The sequence below is a fragment of the Suricata suricatta genome, chromosome 11 (genome assembly GCF_006229205.1).
Source record: "Suricata suricatta isolate VVHF042 chromosome 11, meerkat_22Aug2017_6uvM2_HiC, whole genome shotgun sequence".
Classification (NCBI taxonomy): Eukaryota; Metazoa; Chordata; class Mammalia; order Carnivora; family Herpestidae; genus Suricata; species Suricata suricatta.
Window position 1 is genome coordinate 97,900,024 of NC_043710.1, and position 15,548 is coordinate 97,915,571.

A 15,548-nucleotide genomic window follows, 5' to 3' on the forward strand; every position below is an offset into this window, starting at 1 on the left:
GCAATTACGTAACCTAGGGGCTCCAACCTGTTATCATCACCGGGGCCACTTCTCCAGTTGATTTTGGGCAAATTCCCAATCCTTTTCTCCAGGTATATTGAATTAAAATCTCTGGCACTGGGGTTCGGAAGTATGTATTTTAGTAAGGCCTTAGGATATTCTCATGCCCGTCTGGTGTAGGAATCACAGAGTGTTTCACTCCCTGAATGACTTTGTCATGGACACGTCAGTAAACAGCAATATTTAGCAGAGTAGACTAGACTAGATTAAAATGAAACATGAAGTAGGCCGAAATCTGCATAGGAGATATTAAATAGTTACCTTTCTGTACAACAGTGTAGCTGTTGACACTTGTGGAGTGCCTACTGTATGTCAAGCGGTGTAGCCCACACCTTTCCTCCTTGATTCTCACACCACCTCTAGGAGGTGGGTAATATTATTTCCCTATTTCATACATTAGAAACCCGAGAAAGTAGAGCTGACGTCACTTGCCCACAGTGTCACTTTAGACAAATAACAGCCAGAATTCGAATTCATTTCATGTCTGCATCCCTGCTGCCCGAACGTGATGTCTATACATTTTTAGCTCATTGCTTTGTTCCTGGCCTTAGGCCAAATGCTGATATTAAAATAATTACTAGGAAATGAACATAAAGAATGCAGGAAATGAGGTATAAAAACAAGGATAGACAGCAGTCCATTCAGAATCGGTGTATTTTCCCATGAGTCAGGAACAAAGCTTAAAGCCGGCCCTTCCTGCTGCCACTCCCATTGCATCTCACACGTTAGAACCATTTATAGATAGCCTCATCCCTAAGGTTTGTTTTATTTTAAATAGTTTATTGTCAAATTGGTTTCCATACAACACCCAGTGCTCTTCCCCACAAGTGCCCTCCTGCATCACCACCACCTCTTTTCCCCTTGCCCCCTTTCCCTTCTACCCTCAGTGCATTTTCAGCATTCAAGTTTTGCATACTATTTGTTTTTCCAGTTGAATCCCCCTGACTTTCCAGTCGCTGGAGTAGCTGGAAACAGTTCTACCTTAGAGTTTTCTGCCACCTGGTGGTAATAGTGCTTCTTTGCACCACTGAGTACATTTCTCCTTACATTCTCTTTCTTTCATATGATTTTTAAACAAATATTTTATTAAATACCTATTATGTATTATAAACTGATTAGAATTTTTTGTTATACTTGTATCCAAGTTCATAATTCAGATTTAGAGAAGAACTAGTCACATAAAACTGATCCAAATGGGGCGCCTGGGTGGCTCAGTCGGTTAAGCCTCCGACTTCGGCTCAGGTCAGATCTCACATTCGTGGGTTCTAGCCCCGCGTCAGGCTCTGTGCTGACAGCTAGCTCAGAGCCTGGAGCCTGCTTCCGCTTCTGTGTCTCCTTCTCTCTCTCTGCCCCTCCCCCTCTTATGCTCTGTCTCTTCTGTATCAAAAATAAATAAAGCATTAAAAAATTTAAAAAAAAGTGATCCAAATGAATTTATAACTGGTTAGTCATATATCATTCAGCTCTACCAGTGGTTCCCAACCAGGGATGGTCCGACCCAGCCAGCCCCTCCCCGCCACTGCTGACACCTCAGGGTACATTTGTATATTTGTAATACTTGGAGACATTTTGGTTGTCACAACCAGAGAGGGGAGCTGTCACTGGCATCTAGTAGGCTGAGGCCAAGGATCTTGCTAAACATTCTATGATGCTCAGGAAGCCCCATACAATAAAGACTTATCCAGCCCAAAGTGTCAAAACCGTTGCAGTTAAGAAACTTTGGACTCTATTTACTGAGAGCATGACGTGGTGGGGGCACTGTGTGTTGTCTGGAATGGTACGCATACACAGTGGCTGTGGCCGTTGGCGCTTCAAGATCCACAGTCTGGAAGATCTATAATCACACACATTCTCAAATGAACAGAGTACCATTTTCTGGCCTTCCTGCCCCTGTTACCTCTTCTGCGCCTCCAGTGTGTTCGTTTGTATGGCATCTCATGTCCTCCGTTCAGCTCTTCACAGTTCAGAGGTGCCTTTACCACGTAGTTAAGCTGCAACCAACTGGTTCATGAACCTAGCGTGAACACGTTTGTAAAATAAGGTGTCTTGAAAGCCAGTGAAGCACTTTTTCCTTCCTTCATTTCACCAACCGATGCTTCCCGAGCACTTGCCATCCGCCAGCAGGTCTGGCTCCAGGGGCAGTGAGGTGAGCTAAGCAAAATCTCTCCTTCCACAGAGCATAGCAGGATGTAGATAAACGTGTCACCAAGCCAGAGAATAAAATCATTGTCAACTGTGAAACATCATAAAGGATGCAAATGACCTTGCTTGCTTCAGATCCATTTTTCACGGGTTGGGCAGGAAAACCTCCCTGAGGAACGTATGTTTTAAGCTAAAACCCAAAAGATGAGGCAGAGCAAATCAGCCAGTCAGGCAAGGAGCTAGAAAAAGAGCATTTTAGGAACTGGGAACAGCAAACACAAAGGTCTTAAATTAGAAAACGGGTGAATGAACGAAGGCCTGGGTGATGTTAATATGCTATTAAGTCCTTCCCCTCAGAAGGATGACCTCCATGGGCATGTACTGTCATGAGCTGCCTTAACTAGGGCTGATTGGCATATCAAATGTTACGGTCCGCACATTCATCTTCAAAAAATTCCCAAGGAAACGTAATTTTTCACTCTCCTATTCCATGTACATTTTTTGGATGTACTAGTGGCCCCTGCTGAAAGAAGGAGATATTAAATTAATGATTTGCAGTCACGAGGTTGTAAATTCATGAATAGATAGGAAATAAAGCGAAAGGACAATGCACAAAGATCCCTTTGTCGGGATCCTCTCCTCTGATTATGAACCTGTCCTCACCCTCGATGCTATATCATGAAAAATGGAGGAGTAAAGTGGACTTAAATCTTGTCATCACATTTAATGATGTCCTTACAGCCTAAATCATGGTTTGAAACATGGTTTGAAAGCCAGGAAACATTATATCATCATAAAGATAAATGAATGACCATTTTTAAGAATAAGTACATTATTAAAAATACATTGAAGTTTGCATTTATTTCACAAATCCATAGATTAGCAGGACTTGAAGGAGAATGGGTGTCCACCGCACCAGTCCCTTCATTGTCAGAGAGAGTGCAGAAAGTTCCAGAAAGTGCCAGCGTCTCACCTGCTGCTCCATAGCAGTTGCGGCAGAGCCTTAGTCTTAACATTTCTGTCAAGCACTCTTTTATTAGAAAACCCAAGCTGTTTCTGGTTCATTTGGCCAGTTGTACAATTATAATGATTTTTAAAGTTAATATAAAGTAAAAAATATAGATATTTCGCTGACACTTTTAGAGAGTTTGAAAGAAAGGGGGGAAATTGCTGTGTGAAAAGGGGTGCTAATATTTTCAGAATTGCATATTGTGTTTTATGGGTCTTATCAGCCTTACTGTATTTTTCCTGTCAGTGTAGCTTAGCAAGATCACGATTGTTTTGTTCTTCACTGAATATCCAAAATCCATAGCACGGCATCTTCATATAGAGGGCTTTCCGTCGTGTCCATGTGTTCCCTGGATGAGTGTGTGCAGAGCTGTTTCAGGTCAGCCTGTGGCCATTTAAAACATCAAAGCATGGAAGTTAAGGACTTTAATTCTCAATGAGCTTGACTTATAGCAACTTAGATGCCACTGGGAAATATGAATCACGGCTGTCTTTGAAGATGGTCTTGAAGTTTCTTGTCCCCTGGAAAGCAGTTGTGCACCAATAAACAAAACAAAAAATACACTGCACATTTGAAGCTGATGAGCTTTGCTGAGGTTCTCCTACTTACTTCTTTTTAAAACCATTTTTTTTCTTTTAGAAAATGCCATGAAGAGTTTTTAAAATCGTTTTCTTAGCATGTTTTTTTTAACTTTTTTAAACATTTATTCATTTTTGAGAATCAGAAAGAGACAGAACATGAGTGGGGGAGGGGCAGAGAGAGAGGGAAACACAGAATCTGAAGCAGGCTCCAGGTTCTGAGCTTTCAGCACAGACCTTGATGTGGGTCTTGAACTCACTGACTGGGAGATGGTGACTTGAGATGAAGTCAGAAGCTTAACCAGCTGAGCCACCCAGGTGCCCTATTAGCATGTTAATACAGTACTTTACCACCTTTATTGCAGATTGCTTTCGATCTTTGCTATTTGCCTGTTCAAGCATATTGTGATTTGAAAAGTACTGCCCAAATGTGATACTGTATAAATCCTAAAATTCAGATACATTAATTTGTCATTTATTGACAAACTCCATCCCACCATAGAGTCTTACCCTGCTGTTACTTCAGGACCCCATGGCATCCGCCTGCAAGTGTGGGTATTGTGGTCATGGATGCTGGCCCGTTGCTCCCTCATCAGGGGATTTCTGAGATCATTGCTGTCACTTCCTCAACTCATTTGCCTTCTCCTTTATCAGAGATGCACCTGTGAGAAGGTTTAAACATGACTGTCACGACCACATGACTGATAGCCATGAACTCTATGAGGGTCCTCAGACAACCTTGAATAGCCATCAAGAGATCCAGCACCCCTCAGGTGCCTATGGTTTGTCTTGGAAGATAGACTATAAGCAAATTAAATTAAAATTTACATATGTAACTAACAAATTCCTATATATATCTAATAAATATCATCACATTATTTAAAAGAAAAGTAAGAATTTCTTATTTTCAAATTACAGCTTGGGCATAGTAAACAATCAAGTGTAAGGAGCTCAGAAGATTTCCAGTTAAGTAGTTTCAATAATCCTCCAGGAAAGTATCAGGTAAGCATGATTATTTTTAGAACTCTAAGACTAGTTGTTTGTAATATTTAAAGTCCCAAACTATGTGATTCTTTAAGTGAAAATGAACTATTATGTTGTTTTTCTCAATATCAAAATAATGCTTGAATTCCACAAATAATGTGCCTATACTAACGACTAGAGATACATAAGTAAATGATATAGATGAAATCTTGGCATCCCAGAACTTAGACTCTACATGTTCACTGTAAAAAGTCTACATGTTCATTGTAAAAAGACTATCCTCACACACACAAAAAAATACAGGAGAGAATAAAGTTACCTCAAAACCTACTACTCAGATTTAAAGACTACTTATTTAGTGATATTCTGCCAGGTTATTATATGTATATGTATAATTTTACATATGCTTCAATATTATATAAATGTATATAATATTATATAAATGAGTTAATACTTAAATAATAAATAAGTTTATCACTTCAAAAAACGTACTCATATTAATTTTAATGGATATATAATATTCTTTGTGCAAATACATGATAATTCATTAAAAATAATTTGCTAATTGATGGAATTTTAAAGGTTTTTTCTACTCTTATAAGTAGTGCTCCTATGAACGTTGTCTATGCACCCAATTACATCCTTAGAATAAGTTCTTAAAAGTGGAATTTTCCTGTCTACCATTTAATTTGGGGTTTAGAGAGTTAGATTTGGTTTAAATATGTATCCACCCAGAACTTCCTGCACATGGTACTGAGCTTCCTACTTTTCCAACGTTCTCATGGTCGAAGCCCAGATGCGGGGACATTTTGTTACATTGAAATCAGACATTCCAACTCACTGGGAGGCGCCAAGGTGGTGGAGCAGCCTGGAAGTTCCCGGCTTCTCTCACCCCTGAAATCTGGGCAGATCTACAGAAACCATTTTTCATACCTAGAAAATTGATCTTAGGATTAGAAAACAATCTGCATAACTTGAACCACAGAACTTGGCATGCACATAGCACAAAGAGGTGACCTGGGGGGAAAGAGAAGCCGTGGAGGATAGGGAGCTGTTTCATTTGTGGACGGGGGACGGAGACAGGAGGTGGAGTACAGGAAAGCACTGGAACTAAAGAGAAAGGGTGGAAACACCCACAAGAGATTGAACAGGAAAGGGAGAAAGGAGAGGGCCTCAGTACCATTAGGACTCTATAAATGGGGTAGTGCAGAGTCGGAAACTCCGCAGCTTGATACCTGGCAGAGCTTTGGTGGGAAAGAAGGGTGAATCCCCAGGAGCAGACAGTGAGATCTGAGGTGTCCATGGACCTCACAGCAAGAAGCAGTTCCGCTGCTAGGAGGGCATTTTGTAGAGACCATACATCCTCCCCATAGGAAAAGGTTTCAGTGGACCCCAGAGAACAGCTATGTTTGCTGGTATTGAAACAAAGATACCAGGGCATGGTTAAACCTGGTCCTGGCTATGTGTTGTGTTTTGCCAAAATCTCTGAAGCTTTGCTCTTGTGCAATTGCATGAACTTTTTCTGGGGCAAGCAGGCACCCAGCCACATCTCTGAACCTCTGCCACAGCACAGCCACACTAATGTTCCTGGAAGCAAGCTGGCACCTGGCTATTGCTCACTGAGACCCTCCCCAAAGGGTTGGAGCAGGTCCAAGCACGGAGCTCTCAGAAGTGAGGGGGTTGGAAACACAGCCCCATCTGAGATAAAATTTGGGGGAGAGGTGCCACCTGGCAAGCCTACAGCTTGGACACAGTATAGAAGCAGGGAGTGGACAGAAGCCGAAGACAAAGGAGAGGTGCTTGATTGCCAGTCAGTGAGAGCACAGACTTCTGGTGCCGGAGCCTGGGAAGCTGGGCAGTGCCATTTTCGCCTCTCCCACACATGTGCATGCATGATACACCCAGCCCCACTCAACTATACCCTCCAAGAACATGCCCTGGGGGACCACCACAAGTCCTGCTTAGTGCCTGAACTATAAAGTGGTTCAGAGGTTTGTAGGGGAAACTGGCTGTAATTCCATTCAGATTTCGTTCTGTTCACTGGTCCATTTTTTTCATTCTTTTTCTTTTTTTTTTTATTCTTGGATACAGAAAGAAAAAATATTTTTATTTTAGGTTAAGAGATTTTAAAAAGTTTTATATTTATTTTTTGTAAATTTTTAAATTCTATTTTACTTTTTCATTTTATTCTATTTTATTGTAATTTTTTAACTTTTTAAATGGTTTCTTACTTTCTTTTTTCCCTTTTTCTCTATTCTATCAAGCTTCTTTCAACAACCAAATCAAAATATCCCTAGGATCTAGCTCCCTTTATTTGATTTTTTATGTTGTTTTTAACTTTATAATTTTTATTTTTTATTTTACTTATTTCTTCCTTTCTGCCCAAATGATAAAATGAAGGAATTCACCCCAAAAGAAAGAACAGGAATAAATGAGAGTCAGGGACTTAATCAACATAGATATAAGCAAGATGTCTGATCTAGAATTTAGAATCATGATAATAAGAAAACAAGCTGGGTTTAACAAAAGCATAGAATCCCTTTTTGCGAAGATAAAAGAAGCAGAATCTAGTCAGGATGAAATTAAAAATGCTATAACTGAGATCTTTCTCAAATGGATGCCACGGCAGCAATGATGGATGAGGCAGAGCAGCAAATGAGTGATAGAGAAGACAAATGAAGCAGAGAAAAAGAGGGTAACTAAGGCCAAAGTATGGTACAAGAATTAGAGAATTCAGTTACTCATTAAAAAGGAATAGCATGCGAATCATAAGAGTCCAGGAAGATGAAGGAGAGAAAAAGGGATAGAAAGTTTATGTGAGCAAATCATAACAGAAAAAGTTCCTAACCTGAGGAAAGACACAGACATCAACATCCAGGAAGCACATGAACTCCCATTAGACTGAACAAAAATTAACCATCAACAAGGTTTATTATAGTCAAATTCATAAAATACACAAAGAAAGAATTATGAAAGCAGCAAGGGAAAAAAAAGTACTTAACCTACAAGGGAAAAGAGATCAGACTCACAGCAGACCTACGCACAGAAACTTGGCAGGCAAGAAGGAGTGGCAGGATATATTCAACATGCTGAATCTGAAAAATTAGGCAGCCAGAATTCTTTATCCAGCAAAGCTGTCACTCAAAATAGGAGAGAAAAAGAGTTTTCCAGACAAACAAAAACTAAAGGAGTTCATGACCACTAAACCAAGCCTGCATGAAATTTTAATAGGGACTCTCTGAGGGGAGAAAAGATTAAACAAAACAAAACAAGACCAAAAGCAACAAAGATTAAAAAGGGCCAGAGAATACCACCAGAAACTCCAACTCTGCAAGCAACACAGTGGCAATCAATTTTTACCTTTCAGTACTCACTCTAAATGTCAGTGGACTAAACACTCCAGAGACATAGGGTATCAGAGTGGATAAGAAAACAAGATCCATCTATATGCTGTTTATAAGAGACTCATTTCAGACCTAAAGACACCTTCACATTGAAAGTAAGGGGATGGAGAACCATCTATCATGCTAATAGTTGCCAAAAGAAAGCCAGAGTAGCCATACTTATATCAGAAATCTGGATTTTAAAATAAAGACTGTAACAAGATATGAAGGGGGCATAATATCATAATTAAGGGGTCTATCCACCAAAAACATCTAATAATTATAAATATTTTTGCCTCCAACGTGATAGCACCCAAATATATAAATCAGTTCATCACAAACATAAAGAAACTCCTTGCTAATAATACAATAATAGCAGGGGCCTTCAACACCCACTTACAGGAACAGACAGATCATCTAATCAGAAAATCAACAAGGGAACAATGGCTTTGAATGACACACTGGACCAGATGGATTTAACAGATATATTCAAAATGTTTCATCTTAAAGCAGCAGAACACACTCTTCTTGAGTGCACATGGAACATTCTCTAGAATAGATCACATACTGGGACACAAATTAGCCCTCAAGAAGTATAAAAAGATTGAGATCATACTGTGCATATTTTCAGACCACAACACTATGAAACTCTAAATCAACCACAAGAAAAAACTTGGAAAGATAACAAATACTTGGAGACTAAAGAACATCCTACTAAAGAGCGAATGGACTAACCAAGAAGTTAAAGAGGAAATTAAAAAGTACATAGAAGCCTATGAAAATAACATGACAGCCCGCACCCCCTGGGATGCAGCAAAAGCAGTCATAAGAGAGAAGTATATAGCAATCCAGGCCTTCCTAAAGAAGGACGTAAGGTCTCAGATACACAACCTAACCCACACCTTAAAGACCTGGAAAAAGATCAACAAATAAAACCAAAAACCAGCAGAAGACAGGAAATAATAAAGATCAGCACAGAAATCAATGCTATCAAAAAAAAACAAGACAAAACAGAACCAAGAGCTGGTTCTATGAATGAATTAACAAAATTGACAAACTACTAGCCAGTTTGATCAAAAAGAAAAAGGAAAGGACCCAAATAAATAAAATCAAGAATGAAAGAGGAGAAATCACAACCAGCACTGCAGAAATACAAACAATAATAAGAGAATATTATGAGCAATTGTATACTAATAAATTGGGCAATCTGGAAGGAATGGACACATTCCTAGAAACATATAAAATACCAAAACTGAAACAGGAAGAAATAGAAAATTTGAACAGATCTGTAGCCAGTAGAGAAATTGAATTAGTATCAAAAATCTCCCAACAAACAAAAGTCCAGGGCCAGATGGCTTTCCAGGGGAATTCTACCAAACATTTAAGGAAGAGTTAATACCTGTTCTTTTGAAGCTGTTCTAAAAAATAGAAAAGGAAGGAAAACTTCCAAACTCATTCTACAAGGCCAGCATTACCTTGATTCCAAAGCCAGGCAAAGACCCCACTAAAAGGAGAACTACAGACCAATTTCCCTGATGAACACAGATGCAAAAATTCTCAACAAGATACTTGCCAACAGGATTCAACAATAAATTAAAAGAATTATTCACCATGATCAAGTGGATTTATACCTGGGATGCAGGGCTAGTTCAATATCCACAAACAAATTAATGTGATACATCACATCAATTAAAGAAAGAATAAGAACCACACGATCCTCTCAATAGTTGCAAAAAAACCCACAAAAAAGCACTTGACAAAATACAGCATCCTTTCTTGATCAAAACCCTCAAGAACATAGAGATGGAAAGATCATACCTCAAGATCATAAAGGCCGTATATGAAAGGTCCACACCTAATAGCATCCTTAATAGGGAAAAACTGAAAACTTCCCCCAAGGTGAGGATCATGACAGGGATATCCACTTTCACCAGTTTTTCAACATAGTTGGATGTCCTAGCCTCAGCAATCTGACAACATAAAGAAATAAAAGTCATCCAAATAGCAAGGAGGAAATCAAACTTTCACTTTTCGCAGATGACATGATACTCTATGGAAACTCCAAAAGATTTAACCAAAAAACTGCTGGAACTGATCTATGAATTCAGCAAAGTTACAGGATATAAAAATCAATGCACAGAAATCAGTTGCATTTCTTTACCCCAATAATGAAGCAGCAGATAGAGAAATCAAGGAATTGATCCCATTTATAATTGCACCCAAAACCATAAAATACCTAGGAATAAACCTAACCAAAGAAGTGAACAATCTATATACTGAATACTATAGAAAGCTTATGAAAAATATTGAAGAAGACACATAAAAAGGGAAAAATATTCGATGCCCATAGATTGGAAGAAAAATATTGCTAAAATGTCAGTACTACCCAAACCAATTTATATATTCAATGCAATCCCTATCAGAATAACACTAGCGTTCTTCACAGAGCTAGAAGAAATAATCCTAAAATTTGTATGGAACCAAAAAGACCCTGAATAACCAAAGCAATTCTGAAAAAGAAAACCAAAAGTGGAGGCAACACAATTACAGACTTCAAAATGTATTACAAAGCTGTAGTCATAAAGACAGTATGGTGCTGGCACAAACACAGATGCTCAGATCAGTGGAACAGAGTAGAGACTCCAGAAATGGACCTGCAAACATATAGCCAACGAATCTTTGATAAATCAGAAAGAAATATCCAATGGAAAAAAGACAGTCTCTTCAGCAAATGGTGCGGGGAAAACTGGACAGTGACATGGAGAAGAATGAACTTGGACCACTTTCTGATATCATACATAAAAAGAATGAAAGACCTAAATGTAAGACAGGAAGCCATCAAAATCCTAGAGGAGAAAGCAGGCAAAAACCTCTTTGACCTCAGCCGCAGCAACTTCTTACTCAACATGTCTCCAGATGCAAGGGAAACAAAAGCAGAAAGGAACTATCAGGACCTCATCAAAATAAAAAGCTTCTACACAGTGAAGGAAACAATCAGCAAAACTAAAAGGCAACTGATGGAATGGGAGAAGATATTTGCAAACAACATATAAGATAAAGGCTTAGTATCCAAAATATATAAAGAACTTATCAAACTCAACACCCAAAAAACAAATAATTCTGTTTAAAAATGGGCAAAAGACATGAATAGACACGTTTCCAAAGAAGACATTCAGATGGCTAACAGACACATGGAAAATTGCTCAACATCACTCATCATCAGGGAAACACAAATCAAAACCACAATGAGATACCACCTCACAATGGTCAGAATGGCTAAAATGAACAACTCAGGCAATGACAGATGTTGGCAAAGATACAGAGAAAGAGGAACTCTTTTGCACTGCTAATGGGAATGCAAACTGGTGAGTCACTCTGGAAGACAGTATGGAGGTTCCTCAAAAAATTAAAAATAGAACTACCCTATGGCCCAGCAATAGCACTACTATGTATTTATCAAAGAATACAGGTGTGGTGTTTTGAAGGGGCACATGCACCCCAATGTTTATAACAGTGCTATTGACAAGAGCCAAACTATGGAAAGAGCCCAAATGTCCATCGACAGATGAATGGATAAAGAAGATATGGTACATACATATACAATGGAATATTACTTAGCTATCAAAAATAATGAAATCTTGCCATTTGCAAAAATGTGGATGGAACTCTAATGTATTATGCTAAGCAAAATTAATCAGTGAAAGACAAATATCATATGACTTCACTCATATATGGAACTTAAGATACAAAACAGATGAACATAAGGGAAGGGAAGCAAAAATAAAAACAGGGAGGGGACAAAACAAAAGATTCTTAAATAGAACAAACTGAGGGTTTTTGGAGGGATTGTGGGTCGCGAAAACGGCTAAGTGGGCAAGGGGCATTAAGGAAGACACTTGGGATGAGCACTGGGTGTTATATGTAGGGGTGAATCACTGGATTCTACCCCTGAAATCATTATTGCATTATATGCTAACTAACCTGTATGTAAATTTAAAAAATAAATAAATTGAAGTAATGCACACACAAAAAAATGAAACTAGACATTTCTGAATCACTAGCAAGTATAAAATCAAAACTGGTTACCTTTCTTGGTAAGGGAGGTCAAAAAACATCAACAAGAGTGTGTTTGTTTAATTTCCCATTGCTACATCTAGTACTATACACACCATCAACCTCACCAAATGAAAGGCTGTGTTTTGCTCTACTACTTTGCAAGTAAAATACAAGCAGTAAACACCAAGGGGTAGATGTTTTCTCTACACCTATTCTTTTCTCAAGAATTAACTTGCGAGTCATTAGCTTGGGTAATGTAAAAATTGCTTTAATAATCTGGCCGTAGTGTGCATTTCCTGCCAGATAAATCCTCTTAATCTTTGTTAGCATCATTCCTAAGGTCCTTACAGAAGAAAAATTCAGTTATTCCAAATGAGAGATTTGTCATAAACATAAAACTGAGATGGGTTTCTCCTTTGTCTGTGCAGAAAATTATGAAGAGGCTCATTAAAAGATACGTCCTACAAGCCCAGATAGATCGGGAGAGTGATGATGTGAACGAAGGTGAGCTGAACAGGGACCAGCCGGCCCCTGAGCCTCAGTACAGATGCGGGCCTGACTCAGAGCTGGAGGACAACTGGAGAGAGGGGTTTGGGCAGGGTGAGCCTCCCAGCGAAGAGAAGGCGGATCTCACCAACCATCAGAGCTATTAAATAGTGTAGGAAAATAGGCTGTTTTTCTGGAGTTGGGGCAGGTGTCACTTGCTATGTAAGTAACTGTTGCTTTTGGGGGGTGGCTTGGAGGGACGAGGAAGTGGTTGCGAAAAGTAAAAGGCTCTTGCTCCCAGTACTACAAACATTTGCCACCAATGTTTCCTCTTTACTTTAGGACTTTTGTCATCGGTTTTCCTCCATAACCTTTTCATTAACCAAAAGCTTTAGTTGAGAAAATAGAAATCTGCCCCATTAGGACGTTTTTTTCTTTGAAAGGATTCAAACTACAGACAGATGTGTGTGGAATTGACTGATTTCATTCTGTTCCAGAATGTAGTTTCTCTGCATTATGTATTTAGTTATAGTTGACATCCTATCTCTCTTGTTTTTTGAAGGGGAACTGAAGGAAATTAAACAGGACATCTCAAGCCTCCGCTATGAACTCCTTGAAGAGAAAACTCAGAATTCAGAAGACCTAGCAGAACTTATTAGAAAACTTGGGGAGAAATTATCAATGGAACCAAAGCAAGAGGAAGTCAATAGATAATACAAAGACTTCCATTAAAAATCCTATTTATTTGTTCACTTGAAGCCATATTATTTTCCAGTTTATTTTTTAAGTGCCATTGTGACCATCTTTTAAACAGGAGAATGTCCAAAGATAACTTGGGTCATCCCATTATCCAAAACCGAAATATTTAATTTTTTAGTGATTAAACTTCATTGTTCAGACTAAAGTTTACAGATTATGATGAAAATTATGCCCAGTTGTTTGATGTTTCCTTGGCTACAACTATCATGACAATGTGATTGCATCTAGTGTCTGCCTGGGGATTGTCTAGGCTGGTTGGAGGCTGACACAGCTCACTGTCCGTGCGGTCTTTACCATGAACGTGATTTCAGGTAACTGTTTGCCTGCCTTGTGGGTCCCCTGATGGTGACTTCCAGCCCTGAAATCCAGGGACAGATAACCTGTAGCTATTTGGAAAATGCTGTTTAATCATCTATTCTGCAAAGCCCCACAGAATATGATTGTGCAAAGTTGGGTTAAATCATACCTAAATTTGCCAATTCACCTCTTTGAAAATGTTACACTTAACAGTGAAAAAGTGCTTCCTCTACTGAGCCCTGAAAACATGGTTTAGTTGTGGGTGGGTGTGCACGTGCACATGTGTGTATGAAATGATTGTCCTGTTTTCTTTTGTAGCCAAAATGGACTCTTAAAACCTCTTTCTCTTTTGAGTTTTACTGTGACTGAAAAATTGTTGATTAAATATGAACCCTTTATTGGAGAAATATCAAAGTCACAAATGATTCAATTATTTGGTCCAAAATTTTATGCCATTTCTGAGGCATTTACAGGAAAATCCCACATTTGGCATTGAGTATAAAGGAAACTGTGGAAGGAAACTGCAAATATTTATCTTTATTCTCAGTGCACTCTACCTTCTCTGAAAATACATGAAGCAGGGATCTGTGTTTGTAGGCATCTATGTAGGCTGCTCTTACTGATGATGTGAGGCTATATCTAGGACAATTAAAAGAAAGAGATGAAAGTTCATGTGTTCAGCTACACAGACGACAAACATTGAAATGATGTTTGGCATTGACTGTAGTGTTTCTTTAAATTCAGTAAAGAGAGGTTTCAAATGCAAATTTTTTACTCCATGTTAGAGAGAAAATAGTCACAAAAATCTAGTTAGCCCCAACTTTGACTTCATTTAAGTCAAAGTGATTTTATGTAACCAGATAAGAAAATACAACTGAAATTTTACATTCAGTGATTTTGTATGTGTGGGTATTATTTATTGAGAAGTTATTTAGTAATACAGAAAAGGTAGGCTTTCAAATGTTTTGTGACAATTTTTAAATCAGAAGTTGTAAAATCAGCCTCATAGCAAATGCACTATCAGCAAAGGAAAATAATCTTACATCCACAAAGCTTCTGTGTTGTGCCATGAAAGAGATTGGCCTCTATGCCAAGGGGTGTCCTGTGACAGCAAATGGACTTGACTTCAAAGAATCTAGAAAAAATATTCAGATTCCTCAGTGTCTTTTAAGTCGGGTTGACCTGACAAGATATAGGTTTTGGGACCTACAAAAGGAATGGCTGTGGCCTTCTCAGTCAAAGGCACGACCATCAAGAGCTACCTCTATGACTGTTTCAAACTAGTAGGTCCTGAAGTCAGCAGATCTCCTCAAAGTACAAATGAATTGGCACCTCTTCCAATTTCCTTTCAATTGGAACATGAAAAGAAACCAACCACATTTTAAGAAAGGTTTTAAAATTCCAACAAGAGCTTAATTAAAGGCATATTGTCAAAGGATGGTTGCGAGCATGACTGTCCTGCACAAGTCTCAAGGCCGTTGGCTTAAAATCCTGCGCTCATGTTGCAGTCAGCTTAACCTATAAAAATAAAATGATTAATCAGATGAAATGAATTTGTCCAGCCCGTTCTCTCGGCCATATTTCTCTTCTCAAATCTGGTGCTTTCTGGATGCTTGGGTCCTGTAAGGAGGGCAGCACAGTGATGTCTGACTCAGACCATACGGCTGCCCCCTGGGGGCCAAGACATAGTCACGCCTCATAGAAGACCTACTACCAGTGAACAAAATGAAGTCCCTGTTAGTGTGCATCAGTGCCTTGTTTTACTCTATTTGTATTACTCTGAAACTGAGACCA

General features: G+C 38.8%; 1 protein-coding gene across 1 annotated transcript in view; it reads left to right on the top strand.

Moving 5' to 3' along the window:
- Positions 1–15,303, top strand: part of TRPC6 (transient receptor potential cation channel subfamily C member 6) — a 90,839-nt gene extending 75,536 nt beyond the window's left edge. Inside the window, exons 9-11 of the mRNA XM_029915211.1 lie at positions 4,708–4,791; positions 12,641–12,716; positions 13,261–15,303. Of these exons, the coding sequence (XP_029771071.1) occupies positions 4,708–4,791; positions 12,641–12,716; positions 13,261–13,412 (312 nt within the window). The 3' untranslated portion in view covers positions 13,413–15,303. The remainder of the gene's footprint in view (positions 1–4,707; positions 4,792–12,640; positions 12,717–13,260) is intronic.
- The last annotated feature ends 245 nt before the right edge of the window (positions 15,304–15,548 follow it).